This window comes from Eptatretus burgeri, chromosome 12 (genome assembly GCF_056783735.1).
Source record: "Eptatretus burgeri isolate ZD-2024b chromosome 12, Ebu_testis_v1, whole genome shotgun sequence".
NCBI lineage: Eukaryota > Metazoa > Chordata > Myxini > Myxiniformes > Myxinidae > Eptatretus > Eptatretus burgeri.
Window position 1 is genome coordinate 47,122,735 of NC_140972.1, and position 21,751 is coordinate 47,144,485.

General features: G+C 42.1%; 1 protein-coding gene and 1 long non-coding RNA gene across 5 annotated transcripts in view; both read right to left on the reverse strand.

The window, feature by feature from the left end:
* Nucleotides 1–6,048, reverse strand: part of LOC147015544 (uncharacterized) — a 98,782-nt gene extending 92,734 nt beyond the window's left edge. For 2 of the 4 annotated variants that reach the window (XM_085850382.1, XM_085850380.1), the window contains exon 1: nt 5,576–5,763. Coding sequence is in view for 1 of the 4 variants with exons in the window: in XM_085850379.1 (XP_085706505.1) it covers nt 5,913–5,915 (3 nt within the window). In the remaining 3 variants the exon portion in view is untranslated. Of the gene's footprint in view, nt 1–5,306; nt 5,423–5,575; nt 5,764–5,912 lie in introns of those variants that run through there. The other 2 variants (XM_085850379.1, XM_085850381.1) reach the window with 2 other exon arrangements.
* Nucleotides 6,049–14,573: 8,525 nt separating this feature from the next.
* Nucleotides 14,574–21,522, reverse strand: LOC147015545 (uncharacterized). The gene is made up of 2 exons (XR_015050367.1): nt 16,294–21,522; nt 14,574–15,632 (listed from the first exon to the last, which is right to left on the reverse strand). It is a non-coding gene; the product is annotated as an uncharacterized LOC147015545 (long non-coding RNA).
* Between the last annotated feature and the right edge of the window lie 229 nt (nt 21,523–21,751).

The window sequence follows — 21,751 nt, forward strand, 5'->3', positions numbered from 1 at the left end:
CAATATCCTGAGATCATGGTTTGAAGGTTGATTTGAGATGAATTGAGGATGCTTCATGAAATAAGCTAGGGGACACCTTGTGAAAATGTGGGCTAACTCTGCCAGAAGGCCAAATTCAAGATGGCCACCACAAATATCAAATATGGCATATCTACACCTGTATACAAGCTATAAATGTGTTCTTGGTGTCTAAATATAGGTTTTTGATGTCAAGGAATCCAATTGCGATGCCAAAAAAAAAAAGAGTTATTATTGAAGAACATATATGCTAGAGTGATATTTTATTCAATGGGAGTCCAGAAAATCGAAAATAACCATTTATTTGTTCCCGGTCATAATCAAAATGTGTTTCATGTATCAAAAATGGCTACTTTTATTATGTGTGATCGTTGTTGATCACACCATGCAATGTAGCCTGTAATGAAATAAAAGTTTTGGTGAAAGCTTGTGGACACAATGTGTTCAGTTGGGACAACTTGTGAGAACATGTTCAGAGACATTGGACAATAGCAAGTAATTAAGAACTTTATTGTGAAGTTAAGACCACGAATCAATAATAATAATAATCATCATCATCATTATTTCCACAGCAGTAATCACCAGACAACATAACCAAGATGGTGCTTTTAATCTATCATTTTACTTGATAGCAGAAGGAATTTTGCAATAATTAAGTGCATTGACCAAGAATTGGACAAGGCACTGGATTGGCATGTTGGTACTGTTGTTTATTATTGAGCTATATTACCCAGTTAAACATAATGTAATTTCATTATATTTACAGGTCTGAGTTCCTGTAACTAACGATGGTAACATCATGAAAGGAGATAAAGAACTGGAGGAGCGAGGAGTTGGCCATGGGTTGCTGCATTCTCTTACCAAGAATGTGATGAAAACAAGACCAACACAGGCATGGAGGCACAGACAAATCTCAAATAACATGCTGAAAAATGGCTCGGACTCGACCATCGTGGCACGATTTATGATGAGGTTATTTGGAAGAATGGACCTGATGGCATATACTTCCATAAATTGTGTAAAACACAGCTTTTCAGTAAACGTCGGTTGAACTTAGCGTTGAATAGAAAAAGGACACTTCAAATCAAACATGAAAGAGAGACACAAATACAGACTGGCCTCGCACAGTTGAGAAACATTTGACAGCGGGCCGAGTAATGAACAGAGACGATCTCATTCACAAACTGGCTTGTTAAATTACAAGAACTTATGCACGTGGTGTATGAAGCCTGAAGACATCTTCCAGAGCCAGTGAGAGGATTACATCATGGTCATCCAGCGAATTAAGACATTTCCTTTCAAATATAACAGCGCTTTCCAAATGACTTCCTTTGGAGCGGAGGAAAGTACCCGACACTCAAAGTATGTGGCCAAGTATATCAGAGCAGGATCTCTTCTACCCCTGCCCAAAAAGAGGACCTCAAACTTTTGAAAATCTATTTCACAGGAGATAATCACCCAACAAACTTGACAATGCTGCAATAATATCCCAGATATTGGAGAAAAGTTGGTGCTTGATATTCAAGATATTATGCTCCAGGAGAAAAACGAATATGTGCGAAGCTTAAAAAACGGCAATTGAGCAAACGACCAGCGAGGAACTAAGTTGTCATTTGCACCGACAGAGTACCAACCGGAAAGCACGGAACACGATTTAACACTCCAACAGTCTATGAAGTTGCTGTCATCATTGCTGTCATTGCCACTGCCTTAAATTCAATAAAATCAAGTTATCGTTCCTCGCCTCAGCTCAACAGACGCTCTCAAATGCACAACTGAACACTTCAATGATGCACATGGCGCATCTTCGTTCCGTCACTGAACAGAAGAATGGTATGATAATCAGCTGCCAAATATAAATGGCACAGAATTTGGCGAGGCTGATGAATACGAGGGTGATGGCCATGAAACACCTCAGCCGCCAACAATGGCAACAGATTGAATGGCACCTCCTTTGGTAGTAGCTGGTATTACATCTTCCTTTACCTAAATAATACTGGAAATGGAAGTGAAAAAGTGCTGCACATTCCCAATCAAAGGGGAGCCGACAAGGGTACTACTACCCTGAGGGTGGGAGTGCCCACTAAAATATGGAGTGGCAGATGGTGAAGTTGAGCACTACAGGATGGATTGAATTTCCCCGGACACCTGCCTGACCATCATCTTCTGTGGGTATTCTCGCCACCACCATGGCTAGCTTTTCCCGTCACTGGGGACAGGTGCTGTCGCTAGTTTATACTATGAGAGATGTTTGGCAGTCTGTGTCACCATTTTTCTCAGAGATGGCCTAACGGATCTTCGTCAAACTTTCAAAGGTTCATCAACAATTGCGTTGGAGTGTTTTAGCCACAAAAAATTTTTTTATTGCATTTTATTTTTTGGGATTTGCTCCATCGTGCCCAAGCCTTTGTAACTATGTGAAAGGTAATATTAAATGATCCCTATCCCCATTCATTAGTGTGTGTAGGGAAGTGTTTTTGGCCCCCATAAAAAATTAGAAAAACAGGATTAGAACAACACCAGGCAACGTTGGGTACCCTTGCTGGCTGGTTGTACTCCACAACATGCCTTACCTCCCTGACAAACCAACCATATCTCTTCATGCGAGCTTTACACCTCACTGAAACTATTACTTTGGACCTGAACTCAAAAACAATCATATCAGACGGTCGGTTTAATTTAAATCAATGTGTATAATCAAAGGCGTTGCTCATCTCTCTCCGATCACAATAGAGTTGTCTCAAGTCCTCAGATAAAATATCTCATGTCGCCGTACTCTTACATCTTGTTAGATAAACAAAGTGGAAAAGGGAAAAAAATTACTATAAATGGATGCAGAGGTGCGTGTGTGTGTGTGTGTGTGTGTGTGTGTGTGTGTGTGTGTGTGTGTGTGTGTGTGTGTGTGTGTGTGTGTGTGTGTGTGTGTGTGTGTGTGTGTGTGTGTGTGTGTGTGTGTGTGTGTGTCATGTCTTTTGTGGAGTTCTACTGGAGCTTTCTGATGTAGAGTGTGATCCACCAAAATTATCGACATGATCTCCTGAGTTGATCAGGTTAATCAAATACAAAGAACCCAGAAGAATTCCCATGTTTTAAATGCACGCCACATTTGGGTGTATAGAGCAGCTTAATAGGTCCTTCCACGCCATGGCATTCAAATAATAAACTCTATCACAAAAACAATAACATTGTAACCAAGCATATATTAATACACACTAATAATATTCACAACAATAACAATAGTTATTTCAGATCAAGGCATTTCGGATCATTGGCATCTCCCGCAATGAGGCTGAGTCTTTGGGCCTCTCACTATCTCACCGCAGGCTGGTCGGTGGTCTTTCTGTCTTCTACCTGTCTCCTCTCCAGCCTCACTCCCCCCCCCCCTGCTCTCTCTCTGTGATTTGTCCCCACCATATTTCCACAGGGCGCTCAAGGTCCGCCAACAACCCCCTTCTGGTAAAACTACCAAAATCACGAATCACTGCTCACCTTCACTCTTTCATTCCTCTTTTTCCCCACCTTTGGAATAAACTCCCTCACTCTATTCAATCCCATTCTTCCCTCCAGGCCTTCAAAACAGCTGTTCACCACCACCTCTTATCGTCCCCCATCCAAATCCTCGATCTTTTCTAACCACGTAAATCCACCCAAGCCCACCTCCTTCAAATTCCCTGTTTTCCTTCCTGAAAGTCCCTGGAATGTCAATCTTGTATTCCCCATGTTCCCCGTCCCATCTCTCACCCTTCCACAGATATCCTAATGTCTCTGTTCCCCACTGTTTTGTCCTTCCCACTCCCGCCCCTCTTGTCTCATGCCCCCCTTACTGTGCGTTGTGTGTTAGCTCTCACATGAGCCTCGACAAGGTATACAAAATTTTTTTTAAAAAATTAGTATAATTTGGCAATAATAATAATAAACATATAATCCCCACCCTGGCCCAAGTACATCTGGGCTTGATGAAAGGAGAGCTAATGCTTCAGTAGTACAGAGACATAACAGAAGTAAATGGACATCTTAAATTGCTTCATTACATCTGTGTAACAGCTTTACTCAGTGATTTGTCCTAATATTCGACTATTTATTTGCAGAAACGACTTCCTGGGTCTTTTATGACAATTAACTCTGCCTCGAACCTAAGGAGCACACGACCTTTCCGATTTTCAAAGAGGGCGAATTGTTGGCCATTTGGAAGGTGGAGACAGCCAGCATCAGATAGATCAGAACCTTGGAATTCCTCTTCCTAGGGTCAATCGGGTGATTGTGCAATTCATCAGCGAAGGCAAGGAACCCACAGCTTCTCGTTCTGGTCGATCTGGGCCCTCAGAAAAGTGTCGTCGAGCTGTCAAGCGGTCCATTGAGAAAAAAACTCCGTTGCAAGGCAGCAGACGTTGCAGAGGAGGTCAAAGTTAGCTCAAGAACTGTCGTGTGGTACCTTCATCAATTGGGTGACTGTGGGAGAGCAGCTAGGAGTAAACCTCTTCTTAGACCAGCCAACATCCAAAGGAGAAAGAAGTGGCCTGACGAGACGGCCATCAGACGCTAGCAGTTTTGGCAAACTGTCATTTTTTTCAGACGAGTCCCAATTTACTCAATTTTCTGACAGTGGACGCGTATGGGTCTGGAGACTTCCCAATCAAGAGTTCTCTTTGAACCGATTGCAGCCAACTGTCAAACACGGTGGTTTTTCAGTGATGGTGTTGGGAGCAATCCGGAGCACTGGTCAGTCAGAGATCGTGGAGTGTGTTGGCAGTTCATCAACTCTACGACACACATTTCTATCCTCGAAGATGGAATTCTCCGAGTCTTCTCCGCTGGTCAGATGGTCAAAAACAACACTCTGTTCATGGAAGATGGATATCCATGCCACACTGCAAAAAAGATCAAAGAATGGCAGGACAGAAACGGGATCAAGCGACTTCCATGGCCAAGTGAGTCTCCTGACATGAATCCCATTGAACACCTCTGGACCATAATGGATCGAGTTGTGTGGAAAAATTCCAGGAAACCAACATCACGGGGAGAATTGCCAACCAGTTTGCGTGAAGGTTGAACAGAAATCCCACAAGAGAAAATTTCAGAACTCGTTAGTTCTATGCCTGAAAGAGTAAAAGCATTGAAATCTGCAAAAGGCAAGTCTACAAAATACTAGTGTATGTCTTAAAATGGATCAAATGTTCAATAAATAAATTATTTTAAAATCACGGTGTCTATTTACAGCAGGTAGGTATCGTATGCGACAAGGCCGTGAAGACCAATGAAAATTTGGTCCAATCGACCAACTAGCCCACCGGCACGAGTCATTGAAACGAACATTTCCCGCCGATAATTGCTTTCAGGCCACATTCACTCAAAAGATACCGAACATGTGCTTAAAGCTCCATTACACCTCATCTCACGAACCCACAGTTTAAATTTCCCTCCTTTCAGTACACTTCCGTTCAGGTTTTATATGACGTGTAAATACAAGAGCGACTTTAAAAAAAAAGGTGATCAACCCGGTCTTTGACACCGTCGCCCAATATAAGGCCTACGAGGAGAAAAATAAACAACATTTTACCTCAGAATGCGATGCACCCGTCAGAGTGAAAAAAAAACAAGAAAAAAAACGACCGTAACGTCGAAGTCCAAAGACAACTTGTTTTATGAAGGAATTGAAGCGACAGGGCCGATTATTGAGCAATATGCTTTAATTTACGGAAACGTAAAGTGAGGCAAAGATTAAAAGAAGAAACAATGAAACGATTAAAAGAATCAATGAAACCGTCAGCTTTTACACTACCACAATTCATCGTGTAATAACCACAATTAGAAATGGACAATTATTCATAATATACCAAAGCAAGATGTTTTTTCATGTCAAAAAGGTTAAAACGAAGGTGATTGTATGAAATTACCATGAATTGAGGGTTTCAGAGTTGCCCCACAATGCAGTGCGCGCTGCTTCGTTGGTTGTCAACGATGATCTTCTTCTTCTTCTTCTTCTTCTTCTTCTTCTTCTTCTTCTTCTTCTTCTTCTTCTTCTTCTTCTTCTTCTTCTTCTTCTTCTTTTTCTTCTTCTTCTTCTTCTTCTTCTTGTTCTTCTTCTTCTTCTTCTTCTTCTTCTTCTTCTTCTTCTTCTTCTTCTTCTTCTTCTTCTTCTTCTTCTTCTTCTTCTTCTTCTTCTTCTTCTTCTTCTTCTTCTTCTTCTTCTTCTTCTTCTTCTTCTTCTTCTTCTTCTTCTTCTTCTTCTTCTTCTTCTTCTTCTTCTTCTTCTTCTTCTTCTTCTTCTTCTTCTTCTTCTTCTTCTTCTTCTTCTTCTTCTTCTTCTTCTTCTTCTTCCAAAAACTTTAGGATTCGGATCTTTTATATACAGGATCCGGATCTCCTTAAATACTAAACACCTGTACACATCCTCGCATTGAGGGTGCCTTTAGAGAGCGTCTATCATGAACTTTTAAATATATTCGGACATTTGCTTTAAAGTTTCGAAAAGTTCACGTTACTATTTAAAGATTATTCTATTTAATGTGATGTAATTTCGTAAATACACGATTTTCTCGTCATGAACGACGATCGTCCATGACGGGTCTCGCTATTGGCTCAATCAAGGCACGTGACGAAATATCGGAAGTTCTTGTTTTTTTCTTTTTCTTTTTCTTCTTCTTCATCTTCTTGTTCTTGTTCTTCTTCTTCTGGTGAAGACAAAACCTTCAGGAGGCGGCTCTTGGACACATTTGTCCTTGTTTCTAATCACTTGAACCGTACGAGTGAAAAAGGTAATATCGTTGGAAACGAACCTTAAAAAGCTCAAATGAGCTAAGATCCTCGTCCTCTTAATGATGACGTCATAAAAACGAATATGACGTCATTGTTGTTATGATGATATGCTAGGTGGTCATATTTTGGACCATTAGTTGTGTGTTAATCAGCTGTCGGGATTCTAACCTTGCTTGTAATTGTGTATTATTCAAACCTTGCTTTAAAATGTTGCTTTAAATGTATCATGCTGTTTTCACTATGTCTTTGATAACCCTTTATGGCTCTGCAGCTGCACAACAGCATGTCCTTGGGAAAACTGTGTATGCTGATATCCCACACATTCCTGTTCTTAGTCATCACCAGAGTTTCGCCTTTGCTATCAGCAGGTGCCAGTGTAGGGGTGTAGGAGTCTTAGAAAGTTATTAGTTTGCAAGATGAACTGTTGGGTTGCGAATCTGAGGATTGACTGATTCAACTTCCCTGAGGGCCCCTAGGGAGGGGGGAAAGAAGCCCACTGCCGCATTTATTTCTTTATTTCTTTATCCCTCAGCACACACTTATAGTCCACACCCAGTTTTGCTTTTGTGTGATTATATATACAACTGTTTTGAAGTAAGAATCTCAATGTGGCACGGGGGCACCTGACTGAAGGGCCTTTGGGCTGCATTCCGCATGCGTAGTGCCATCTTCTGAAATAAATCGTATCATTCGAGAACCCTCATTCGACTCTGTCATTACTCGGCCGGGTGAAGAGTCATAACAATTGGCGACGAGGATGGGATGCGACTGATGCTGGCGGTGTGGACGGCGGGACTCCACTTGGTGTACAGCGATCGCAAGGGTTCAGCTAAAGGTACGTGGAAATTGCACGTATAGGGCACCTAAGACAGGGAGCCCTAGTTAGGTGAAAACTGTACACTTGGTGGGCAGTGCCCCGCTGGACGCAGCTCCAGGATCTGCTCGGATCAAGAACTGTAACGGTAAAACATATGAGGTGATTCGAATGCGGTTTGTTTGAAGGGCACAAAGAGGGCTGGCAGGCCGTATGTTGGAACCGGTAAGGGTCGAGGATAAAGGTATCCGTGTGAAATAAGGAGGAAACAGGTTGGAATCCTGTACCAAGAGAGGGAAGGTTAGAGGCCTTCATTGGGTTTGAGGCTATTAGGCGGCGGGTCGAAAGGGATCTCGGTCCCGGTGTAAAAGGAGAAACGATTTACAGCTATTAGGCGGCTGATTGAAAGGGATCTCGGTCCCGGCGTAAAAGGAGAAACGATTTACAGCTATTAGGCGGCTGATTGAAAGGGATCTCGGTCCCGGTGTAAAAGGAGAAACGATTTACAGCTATTAGGCGGTTGGTAAGATAAGAACAAAAGATGGGGAATAACTCTGCAAAGAACATAGAGTTACCCAAAGGAACAACACTTAAAGTTATCGGTGAAAGTGGAAAACACTGGAGAGCGTTTGCAGCGTGGCTAACGGGGTCACAAAGTGAGACAGGACGTAAGCGATTCGATTCAGAGGGAATCTTGAACCAACGGGAAAAAAACACAAAGTTAATGAGCCAGGAGAAGGGCTGTTTGTAGTTACCTATTTGGATGTATTTGTGAATACAATGTGGTGGGGAAGGTTGAGTTTTGTGTTAGACGTAAGTTGAGTGTTCCAACCTGGAACTTGTATGTGTGGAACAACTTGTATGTTTGTATGGAGATAATGATTGGTCGTCATCGTTAATGTGAAGACTTTGGACGAGGTGAATTGCGCACACCAAATCCGGAGGAAGGACGATGATGACCGATTCTGCACGTGTTGTTAATTCAGTGATGGGCAAATGTCATTTTGAGAGAGTGTGTGTGTGTGTGTCTGTGTGTGTGTGTGTGTGTGTGTGTGTCTGTGTGTGTGTGTGTGTGTGTGTGTGTGTGTGTGTGTGTGTGTGTGTGTGTGTGTGTGTGTGTGTGTGTGTGTGTGTGTGTGTGTGTGTGTGTGTGTGTGTGTGTGAACTCGATGGGGAATTGAATAATTAAAACCACTTCAGCAGACAGTTTGTCAAATGGGATGTCAAATGGACCAACGTTCGGGTTTTCTCATGGTCCGATAAACTGTATGCTGTTTTGGCTTTGAACACTGTACGTGATAAATGGATGGTCTGCACGGAGCATCATTTTGATTTAAAATTCAAATTCAGTTCTGTTTCCACTTTGCATGTTTCGTAAGGCTGATCGACGTTACGGGTTCGTTTTAACGTCAATTTCAATTCTGGTTTCATTGTTGGGGTCATTAAGCATGTTTTATACTTGATTTTCGTAAATCTGGGAAAAAAACTTATTTTATGGGGTTTTGCGAGTCACGTGACGTGCGTAGGATTTAACAGGCGCGACGAAAGCACGAAATCGTCCCGTCGAAGGACAGCTTATCGTGAGGGTTTACGAGATGGATTAGCACATTTTACAAGATGGGGACGCCCTTCTTAGGATTCTGTAAAAATTCGATTTAAAACGAACGTATTTGAGATGTCGTCAAATGTTTGTTACGTGAGTTTGATCGTAAAAACCAACGCGCTGATAAGACGTATTGCTCATGTGAGTGCGTGATGACGTAATCACGCATGGGCCCAGCGCGCTTTGTCAAACTTGAAAGTGCAATTAATACCCTGCTGTGAACGTGCCTGCTTGTCGGAGCAATGTACGAGAATTTCTCGAGGCGGCTGATCTTGAAAATGGTGGACAAACTAGATTTTAAAGAGATAGCTTTGTGGTAAAATTAATTAATAAGGACATTGACGTTTCAAAGGATCGCTCGATTTTGGGTTTCGAGGCGAGTGCACGCGCTATCGGTACGTAGAAGCGACAATACTTTGAAACAAGGCTGTGATATATGTTTGTTCCGGTTGTTGTTGTTGTTGATTGGGCTTCCTGACCGGAAGAGGAAAAGAAAAAAAAAGAGACGCGGAAGAGGCGCAGGACCGAGGGATTTAGGATGGATGGTGTTGTGATAATGAAGTGCCGTACTGTGATTAGCGGCAACGGAGATTGGGCGGATGTGGCAGCACTGTGTATGGGGGTCAGTGGCTAGTGATGACTCGTATGCCGCGTGTTCCGTGGAGGGTCGTGCTGGAACAGTAATGGTATGTAGTATACTGTATTAGGAATGGTGTACTCTGAGGAATGTAATTGGGATTAGAGTATGGAGTTTGCCTTCAGTATTATGTGTACAAGTTATTGTATTTTGTTATTCTTACCCTATGTATATTTATGTTGTTGTAGATATGCGTATGGGTTTTGTGATAATAAAGCCGATCGAAAAGGTTTATTGTTGATTACTACAACAGATGGAAAGGGGGATTTAAATGCTTTGAACAAGGAACGGATTTTATTTAAAGTGGGTTTATCTTTTAGCCGCGTCTCGCGTAGTAAACGCCGGCTCTAAGAGTTCCGCGTTGTTCTTATTATTATTATTATTATTATTATTATTATTATTATTATTATTCTGGTGAAGACAAAACCTTTAGGACGTGGCTCTTGGACACATTTGTCCTTGTTTACATGTCAGACATCCAAGAACAAGGACGTTTGGTAGGCTACGCACTTATGAGGATAGCGGTGTTTTTGGGAAAATTACGGGCGGAGCTCGTGCTGTTTGAACACGCAGCCATCGTGGGCCTTGACGAGGGAGCGTTTCGATTCTCTGCCTGTCGGGGTCGAGATGTTTGTCTGGAAGCGGACAGAAAAGCATGTCTGTGGTCTTTATATGAGCCTCTATCTGTCAGGATAAATTCATTGGATTTGGGAAGTATAAGCGGAATTAAAGGGATGTAGAGGAACGGTTGCTTAGCAACGACATCGATCTGGAAGGAATGGAATTGGCTTTGCACTGCACTCACTGTCGACGACGATGAAACAGGGCAGGATTATGAATACGTGGCCAAAGCACATAGAGATTACACCGTCAAACGCTCTCTGATGACAACCAACCGATGGATCGGGAAGGAAGGAGCGGCGGTGGAAGTGAAACAAGCCGCCAGAGAGCGTGAACTAATGAAGCACAGAGAAGGACTAACACCGCACATCTCAATGGCAGTTAGTAACAGACATAGTGCAGGGGAGTTAGGAAGAATGGTGAACAGATTGAGATGCGCCCCAGAACCACAAGATGGGGAAACGAACACCAGAACACTTTACAGGCCGTCAGACAAGGATATGGATGGAAGGTATGCTTGCCTGATCAAAATCTACAGTAGTGTACAGTAAGGTCTTCGGCCTTCACATCCACTCACCACGCACCCAGAGCAACTTCCAGTCCTGCAAGCTCTTGTCATGGTTGGAGCCTCATACGGAGGTATCATTTAAAAATAATCTTTTACACAAATACTTGTCATTATGTTGCAGTTGACTGCAGTGTTCAGTGCAGTGGTATGCTGTAAACTTTGTAGTAATGGAGACAGTGACAGAACCTTTGACGACACAACATGCAACTCCTGGTACTGACACTACTCCTTTGTGGGGGGACCTATCACTAGGCAACACACTCAAGCCAAAGAAACCGTATACACCTCCGTGGCAAAGGGGGACACGAAAATGAACCAGTACCAACCCCACAGCGACATAGGAGGGGAGCGGCTGGAGAAAGAATGGAAGCAGGTGAATACGCAAGGTTGGGGAAAACATACAACCAAGAACTAGATAAGGTAAAGATATTTTCAAAGGAACCTGGCAAGACCGCACCACTCATTTCCAGAGGGCTGACAACCATCCAGCCACAGCAGCTCATAGAACTGTCTTGCGTCCAAGCCGAGGAAACTTATGATTTGATAGAATGAAACGAGGAAATAAAATCGATTCGATGGTCTTATGCCATGACAAAACCTGTTGGGAGGGGGGGACGTCAGAAAATGCAGAAAAGACAGAAGTGGCTTGGCAGAACAAAACGCAAGACAAAACCCAGTGGGGGCACTTTGCACAAATAGGATTCATATGGGGTCAACACGCATCTCTAATTACCCAAGTTCCATGGGCCCCTAAAGAACCCTTTTGGAGTATAGTTGTGAAATCTTGTGAAAATACAGTAACCTCCCAGAGAAGAACACATTTCACTTATAGGTGTTTTCACCTATAAGGCTTGAAGCTCTCACCAGCGATCGAGTGGAACGCAAGGAGGGTTACGCAGGGTGGAGATCTATATTTCATGACTGGGGAGACTGGTTACTGCGCCTGGTAGGGGCAGCAATCCTAATCGTCGTGGGAATCATTTTTGGAGTATTTATGATCAAACGTCTCATTTCCATTTGTCTAAAGAAATGCTGTGAAGCCTCACCCCTCACCCAGGCCATCATAATAATTAACAGCGAACTCATGGAGGAAGACCCCGAGGACCTCTGTATGGGGCCACAACCAGACCCGATCCCCACCGGCTGAGGAGCCAACAAGGTGTTCTGGCGGAGGGCGCCCTGGGGAAGATTCTTCCAGGTATTACTGATTACTCAACGAACTTTCAAGTAAAAAGGTAAGCCAAACATGGACTCACGCATCTCACTACACACGAAGATACAGGAAGTTGTAACAAGAAAGAAAGGAAATCTACAAGTAAAATGCTGATGGAGGTTTATGATAGATGTGGCAGTGTTTTGACTAGCATATGCATAATCGTGGAAAATGGACAATACCAGATAGTGAAGGCATGTATGGAAAATACTTGTATGACCCTTATATGTAAATATGCATCTCATGAGACTCTTTTGTCTTCTAGCGCAAGTTGAGAAAGGAGCTTACACCATGCCTTGAGCGCTCACAGTGCTGCTCACCCATTATTACATTTGCATATTGTAAATATTATTGTTGTAATTAGTGTTGAGTATAATTGCCTAAATAATAATGTTGCTGTTAATATTGTATAGACTTGTAGTGCCTTTAATATTGTGTGGACTTAACATCAAATTTGTATATGACAACTTAATGGGAGACTTGTGGCAGTGGGCAAGACAAAAGGCAACAGAAGCTAACCTGAACCACCGGCAGTTGGGGACTTCTCATTTGGGGAATGTTGATGGCTATCCACGGCATTTGCAAATCCCGTTTGGCAGGCGCGGGGGCCTAGGGGTAGCTGCTACAGGAACTAAACAGGGGTCCACTCGGTTGGTGAGTATCAGGTGTGGCTGGGTATGGTCAAAATATGACCAAGGAGGGAAACTGTTATGATGATATGCTAGGTGGTCATATTTTGGACCATTAGTTGTGTGTTAATCAGCTGTCGGGATTCTAACCTTGCTTGTAATTGTGTATTATTCAAACCTTGCTTTAAAATGTTGCTTTAAATGTATCATGCTGTTTTCACTATGTCTTTGATAACCCTTTATGGCTCTGCAGCTGCACAACAGCATGTCCTTGGAAAAACTGTGTATGCTGATATCCCACACATTCCTGTTCTTAGTCATCACCAGAGTTTCGCCTTTGCTATCAGCAGGTGCCAGTGTAGGGGTGTAGGAGTCTTAGAAAGTTATTAGTTTGCAAGATGAACTGTTGGGTTGCGAATCTGAGGATTGACTGATTCAACTTCCCTGAGGGCCCCTAGGGAGGGGGGAAAGAAGCCCACTGCCGCATTTATTTCTTTATTTCTTTATCCCTCAGCACACACTTATAGTCCACACCCAGTTTTGCTTTTGTGTGATTATATATACAACTGTTTTGAAGTAAGAATCTCAATGTGGCACGGGGGCACCTGACTGAAGGGCCTTTGGGCTGCATTCCGCATGCGTAGTGCCATCTTCTGAAATAAATCGTATCATTCGAGAACCCTCATTCGACTCTGTCATTACTCGGCCGGGTGAAGAGTCATAACAATTGTGATGTATCAGGTTTGCGAAAATTATCTGTGCTAATGCCCGGCTTGATTCCCCCAAAAAATATTCAAACAGCTTGCTGAGTTTCGGAGATTATGATATCGGCGATTTCCATTAGCGGCGATTTCCATTAGCAGTGATTTATATTAGCGGCGATATTATGACGTCAACTTCTTTTCTAGGAAGAATTTCCAAAATCGGAGATTGTTACTGCCTGCGCGTAGGCTTTCTGCATATACATGGCAAGTTTCACGAATATCCGATGAAAACTCTGGGTTGTGAAACAAAAAATGTCAAAAAAGAGGAATGACGTCATAAATTGATATGATTGATATGACGTCATAGTGATGTATCATATGTGCGGTAAGTCATCTCTGCTAATGCCCTGTTCGATTCCCGCAAACAGAATTTAAAAAGCTTCCTAGTTTCGGAGATAATTTTTAGGCGATTTCCATTAGCAGAGATATTTTGACATCATAACTTTTTTTCTTGGAGGAATTTTCAAAATCGGAGATGGCTACTGTCTGCGCAGGGTATTTTTACATAGATATGCCAAGTTTCAGGAAGTTTCGATGAAAACTGTAGGCTGTGAAACAAAAAAGTCCACAAGATGAAGATGAAGAACAACAACGTGAGTAAGACTTAGAGATCCTTGATGTGGATTTTTTAAACCCACCTTGTTGTGATCATTGTCCTCCTGAAGGATTCTAACTGGCCGATTGTGGAATCCTATTTGACTTCAGACAGAGTTTAACGTTAGTCCGATTTGATTATAAAATACTACAAAAACCCTATCGACACTGATAAAACTGATGTCCACACAAGTCCTTCCTTGTGAAACAATTTATTTCCTAATTATACACCATACACTTCTCCCCTTGTACAATGAACTTAAGAATCCCCATTGATTGCAATATTATTTGGTTCTATTTCATTTATTCTTACTTTAGTTAACAGTTAGACCAACCCGATTCAATCCACTTCCACATTACATCAGAGAGTTTTATTCTAACTTGGTACTTGGTCAGTTCCAAGGAGTACAAGCCACTGAGAAACTATACTTCCTCACGTGCTTGCACTGAGAATAATGTGCCTTTCAAAGCATTTTATACTTCCATGAGAGAGAGGTTGGGGGATATTCACCCAGACTGTAGATGTGTCCTTTAGACAAAAAGCCACTTCGTACATTTTCTAAGCAAAGGTTCATTTATCAGCTCGGTCACTCTGCTCCAGAACAACACATTTCTTATCATTTAGGGCAAAAGTCTTTTGGCCAGAAATGACAGCCAATTCAATTTGCAGCATAAAAGTTACATTTCTGAAACTCCATTTGTTACAATTTAAAATACATTAATATAAATTTTTCCCCCACACTCCCCCGTTTTTTTTTAAGGAAAATTTGAATAATTTTTCTTACACATGATTACCATGTCCCATTCCTGAAGGAGAAAAGATTTCCATTATTCAAGTTCAATCAACAATGGCAGCGAGTGCTCATATCAGAAAATGAGTGAGTTTCCATTTAATTTATGGCCTGTTCATCAGCATGTGTCACACATTGGAAACATGCTACCTGAAGTCAGAAGATAAACAGGTCAGGGTGTGGATAGAGCGGCACCCAACGGGAAACACAATCGAAGCACTCCTTGAGCTGAGGAGAAGGTAGATGTGGGCAAGTACAAGTTTGGGCCGGACACTGGGTTGAAGGAGCGCAGTGTGGAACTTCAGGCCTGTCGTACATTGAAGTGACCACAGCAAGTTCACGATGTATTTGCAGAGCGGCAATCGAGAGTGTGGCTGAGAACATTCCTCCACGCAGGCACCACACAACGCCGACGTTAAGAGTTTGCTCAACCTTCTCCTCAGTGGGTTTTTCCCTTCTTTTCCCACATTGCTCCATCTTATCTCCTCGGGAAGGGGTATGATCATGTGTTGAATGCTCAATCACCCAAATCTGGGTTCTCCCATCACCCAATCTTTGTGTGGAAGTTCTTTCCAAACTTCATTTCGATGACATCGTACATTGCTTCAAAGACTGCTTTCAACACTCCGAAACAAACAAAGCATCAATGAAACACCAATCAATAAACGTCATGGGCACATGTAGTTCTACAAGACTAACAAAGATTGTTATGGAAGCATTTAACTTGCATTATATGTCATATCAATATTTTAATCCCTTTCCTTGTTATTTCCCAAAACAACATGCTAAAATATACAGAAATCCCAGTTGTACGTATACTCAAAACATCCATCTCATTTGCTATTTCCATCGACATTTTAAATCTCTGACATTTCTCCATCTGTCCACTTCTCTCTCACCAAAACAGCAAACATGCTGCCATTTTTCCAACTCACATACACAAACCATCTATCACTTCCTCTGACCTTCTCAATTACGAATCCATTTTCCTTTATCAAAACAAATAAATCATTTTAAACAGTTGTACAAAAATTGTCAAATCACTTGTCAAATCTGTCATCAGGCGAATATCATTTAAATTGCAGCTCAAACACTCTGTCTACACATGCAGCTTCACCCTCCACAATCTTTATCCCAGCCTTGGAAAAGCATCTTAAACTTCAGACTAATAAACATCCAAACTCTCTTAAACAACTTTTTGGTCAAAACAATAAATATTTCCTTTTAAAATCCATAAATGAAAAATTAAATCTTCAGCATCTATCGAATTAAATCATGAATTTACCTTGACTGAATCGATCAAAGGGTTACACTGGGTTGTTTGCCATTGCCTTCCCAGCACAAGTTCAGGTAACCTGAACATTCGGAGACGAATAAAACAATATTTCAACGTCCATCCGAGGGAATCATCTATTATCTGTGAATTTCCCACGTGCTAAACATCATCAAATCATTAAAATCATTCCAAATCACGTTTCTACATTTAAATCACATACAGTATATCCACATTCACAATTGTTATTTCACAATTTATTCAAAATCCCGATGGTTGTAAAATAAAACTTCAACACTTTTTCCTAGATGGACTTCACTTTAAGCATTCAGTAGAGAGGGTGCGCCACAAACACCAAGGAACAAGGAACAGGAAGTTCTCTCCACATCCGGTGGGAAGAAAAGGAAAAAAACTCTGACAGGCAAAACCCACAGTTTGCATTACTCTGTCATGGCTTCAACACATACACTAAACAGCATTGCATCTCATAGACTCGCGTGTGACCACGTGATAAATACCAATCACATTTCTATCTCATCCTCTTGAATCTGCATATGAATCAAATTTCACACCTAAAGCAAAGGCTCGAACAAAGACTCAGTGTAAAGATAGGCCACCCCACACAGATCGAGTGGAGGGGGGTCTCACACAGTGTAGTTTGCGACCTTCACGTGGAAATACAACGCAAAGAATGCATAACATGCCATTTCAAACAGACCCACAGCTCAACTCAGCACGAGTTAAAATATCGTCAAAATCCCAACAGAACACGTTTCATTGCAGTGAATATTGGACTCGCACAAGTTTCATTTTTTACTCTCAGTAACACATGCATCTCAATGCAAATCACCAACCACGCTCCCAGCTGGCTAATCGTCTCCTGCACTCCACAAAACGTTTCGTGCAAATCATTGCATTTACAAATCCGTAAAACCTCCACACAATATAATATAACAACCTCACTGCCAACAAACTTCCAGTGAGTTCAATGAACAAAAAGTAACTCTTATAACTCTTACAAACAGGTAACTTACAATGTTTATCTATTTTAACCCTATCTCGGCGTCTCAGCCATGTCCTCGGCCATCTCTCACATAGCCGGTCCGTATCAATGCAAACATGTGGCATGTCGCTTCATCATTCCCATTTAATTACGCATCTGGCTCCTTAACGAGCCTCTTCTTGTCATCTGACTCCTCTTCTTCTCCAGCACTTTTCTAAAACAACTACAGTACTTATTGTTTACTTTAAAACGGACTCCCTCCGCCAGATCCTCTTCGTTCTCTCAATAAAATTATCTGACAATGAACTTTTCTTTGTTTGAAATGCGTTACCTGCTGAGAGCGCTCTCCCTTACCTTCGCTCAAGCACTTGTCGTTCCTCCAGGCACTGCCTCCAGTAGATTAAGCACCTCCGGTCACGAGCACCGCACCAACGTCGGTTCGAATCCGAGTCTCGGCGCCAACTGATGTGGATTTTTTAAACCCACCTTGTTGTGATCGTTATACTCCTGAAGGATCCTAACTGGCCGATTGTGGAATCCTATTTGACTTCAGACAGAGTTTAACGTTTGTCCGATTTGATTATAAAATCCTACAAAAACCCTATCGACACTGACAAAACTGATGTCCACACAAGTCCTTCCTTGTGAAACAATTTATTTCCTAATTATACACCATACACTTCTCCCCTTGTACAATGAACTTAAGAATCCCTATTGATTGCAATATTATTTGGTTCTATTTCATTTATTCTTACTTTGGTTAACAGTTAGACCAACCCGATTCAATTCACTTCTACATTACATCAGAGAGTTTTATTCTAACTTGGTACTTGGTCAGTCCCAAGGAGTACAAGCCACTGAGAAACTATACTTCCTCACGTGCTTGCACTGAGAACAATGTACCTTTCAAAGCATTTTATACTTCCATGAGAGAGAGGTTGGGGGATATTCACCCAGACTGTAGATGTGTCCTTTAGACAAAAAGCCACTTCGTACATTTTCTAAGCAAAGGTTCCTTTATCAGCTCGGTCACTCTGCTCCAGAACAACACATTTCTTATCATTTAGGGCAAAAGTCTTTTGGCCAGAAATGACAGCCAATTCAATTTGCAGCATAAAAGTTACATTTCTGAAACTACATTTGTTACAATTTAAAATACATTAATATAAATTTTTCCTCCACATCCTCCACGAGGATCTAAAAAGTTTAAAGAAAAGAAAAATAAGCCGAATGCACTGGCTGTCCGTCATGGTGAAAACATGATTCAAAGGGCTCAAGCAAGCACTCCAACAGAACGGAGTGCTCAGCACGGCTTAACAACATTTAAAAATAAAAACTGAAATGGACATTTCAATGATATGAGTACACATTACGTGGATTGGGCACAGGATCAATAGCCTCTGAAGGGGGGAGTAGCATTCGATTAATGTGAAAAGGGGGGAATAACATTAGCTTAGATGGTCACACACACACACACACACACACACACACACACACACACACACACACACACACACACACACACACACATACACACCGTACCCGTGGAGTGTAGATCGTCGCTTCAAGATGGAGTGGGGGATGTGCTGTATAGCACGGATAAGGAGACAGCTTGGTCCATGAGTCGTGGTTCCTTGTGGGGAAGATCGATGCTTCCTGACGAGGGAAGGCTCCGTTGGGTGCAGCATGGATAAGGAGACAGCTTGGTCCATGAGTTGTGGTTCCTTGTGGGGAAGATCGATGCTTCAGTACCAGGGAAGGCTCCATTGGGTGCAGCATGGATAAGGAGACAGTTTGGTTCATGAATCGTGGTTCTTTGTTGAATAAAAATTGTCTGCAGACGATGGATGTCTTTTATGGATGGAGAAGATGTGGAGTTATACCATCCCCACTGCAAGAACATGTGCTTGCAGAATTACATGAAAATCACCCAGTTATGTGTCGGATGAAGGCCCGAGCCAGGTCATTCATTTGATGGCCAGGGCTGGATATGGATATGGAGGACATGGTTAGGTCATGTCCTAATTGTGCAGACTCCCCAAAATCTTCCACTATTATTGTGGCCATGGGCTATGGAACCATGACATTGGATCCACATAGATTTTTGCTGAAGTGAAAGGTCAAATGTTTTTGATATTTGTCGACAGTTATTCAAAATTGCTTGAGGTATTTGTACTACATTTCATACTACAACGGTAGTTGTTTACAACATGTAAATCTGGCTGAATTGTTTTTTTTAAAAACCCTCAGAACTCATTTGTCTATGGTCAAACCTTGGTTACAAAGAAAGGTGGAAAGCAAAACAACCTTTCTAAAGTTCATGAGGATGATCCTAACCCTAAAATGAGATCATTTGATTTGTATCAACCCATCCGTGTGAGAAATGTGAGGGGAGGAAAGGAAAAGTGGATTCCAGGTACGATAGTGCCCATTAAAGGTCCACTTACTTACAGTACCTAGCGAGAGTTACGGGAAATAACCGCAGAAATGTGCATGCTGACCTTCTGATAGCTGACGATTCAGGTAGAAATGAAAATGCTCATGGCAGACCAGAGCAAAGTTTACCTGAGTACGAATCAACCTTAGAGGTTCTTGATTTAATACCTAGAAATAGTCAGCAGTCACCTGACTTTATCGTGGAACCCCATTCACCTGTTCAACCTAGTATGGTTCCTCAGACATTACCGTTTTCGTCTGACAGCTCAGTGAGAGAAATTACATCTCTCCCTAAATCAGATTCCAGTCAGTTCCCAAACATTAGTTCAAAATCTGACTTGAGTGGAGCAATTCCAACGGTACCTGGAAGGTCCAACAGAGTATCTCGACCTCCACAGAGACTGCATTTTTAAGATTAAAAAATTCAGTTATAGAATTATCGATGTTGAGAACGTTGGTTTAACTGTACGGGTGATGACTTGCATATAATGGGTTGAAAGGAGGTATTGCCAATGTCAGGTTTATTGTCATGGTGGGTTAGAAACCCGGCCCAGCTATAAACTGTCATCCTGGTATTTCACAGTCAGGGTGATTCATCAATTTGTGTGCTGTCTTTTGGATGTGCATTCAGCATGTATCCTGTCTGCCAACATTAAAGATCTCATGGTGTCCTTCGCGAAGAGTAGACGAGCTATCACCGACACCATAACTCAGCGCAGTTCCAAATTCCTGTCATAACTACAGTTGGGAAGGTAATGGCAAGCCCCCTACTATAACTCTTGACAAGAAACTGCTTTGACAGGACTGAACCTACCTAAAGCCACTGTCACACCTTGACATTTTAGCCAGCGTATGGCAACGTATCAAAATGTATGTAAAGCGCTGGCGTACGCTGAACTATTGATGGTTTTTTTTATTAAGTTTTTGGCATATTCATAACGAGTTGGATGTATGCATAACATATTAGTAACGTACACAGAACGTTTCGATAACATATAGGTACCTTATACCAACGAATACTTAGCGTGTTGTCGGCGTTCACAACGTATGCCCAACGATAGTCTAACGTATGCATAGCGCGGCAGCGTATCGCCGACGATCACGTGGCATAGCCTATTAAAAGGCTGCCGCTCGATGATTCAAATCATAACCGCACTTGACATCGAAGTGTCAAGGCCCTGTCACACCTTGACGTTTTAGCCAGCGTATGCCGACGTGTGAAAAATTTGCTGAATACGCTGGCACACGTCGAATACGTTATGGGTAAGTTTTGTATACATTAAGAGCAGGCTGAAGCACGCTGGCATACGTCGTAGTATGCCGAGCACGTCGACAAATTTTAAGCATGCTCAACATTTTTCGAGGTATGCCAGCGTATGACTCACACGTTCCGCATATGCTGGCCATAAGTTGTAGGCACGTTATGCGATCGTTGACACATGTTACTTGTAAGTTACTCATAAGTCGAAACACGTCGAGGTAATGTTTAGCATACCCGAAACTTATTTCTAACCTATGAGTAACATGCTTTGAACCTATGAGTAACGTGCTTTGAACCTATGAGTAACGTATCTCCAACGCATATTGAAGTATGTAAACGTATTTGACATCTTCCGGACGACCACAGAACTTACTGAACGTGTTTCTAACTTACAGCTACCGTATAATGGCGTATTGGCAGCGTTTAGGGGAATTGGTATATAAAAATGGGGTTCACACAGGTGGAATCCGTCAGTGTTCCAGACTCCATGGTTTTTTTTTTTCTTTTCTTTTTTTTTCTTCGGCATGACGGTGATGTTGACACTTCAATTTCTAGTGCGGTTATGATTTAAATCGTTGAGCGGCAGCCTTTTAATTGCATTATAACCGCACTAGAAATCGAAGTATCAACATCACCGTCATGCCGAAGAAACCCCCCCCACCCCCCCAAAAAAAACCATGGAGTCTGGAACACTGACGGGTTCCTCCTGTGAAGCCCATTTTTATATACCAATTCCCCTAAACGCTGCCAATACGCCATTATAGGGTAGC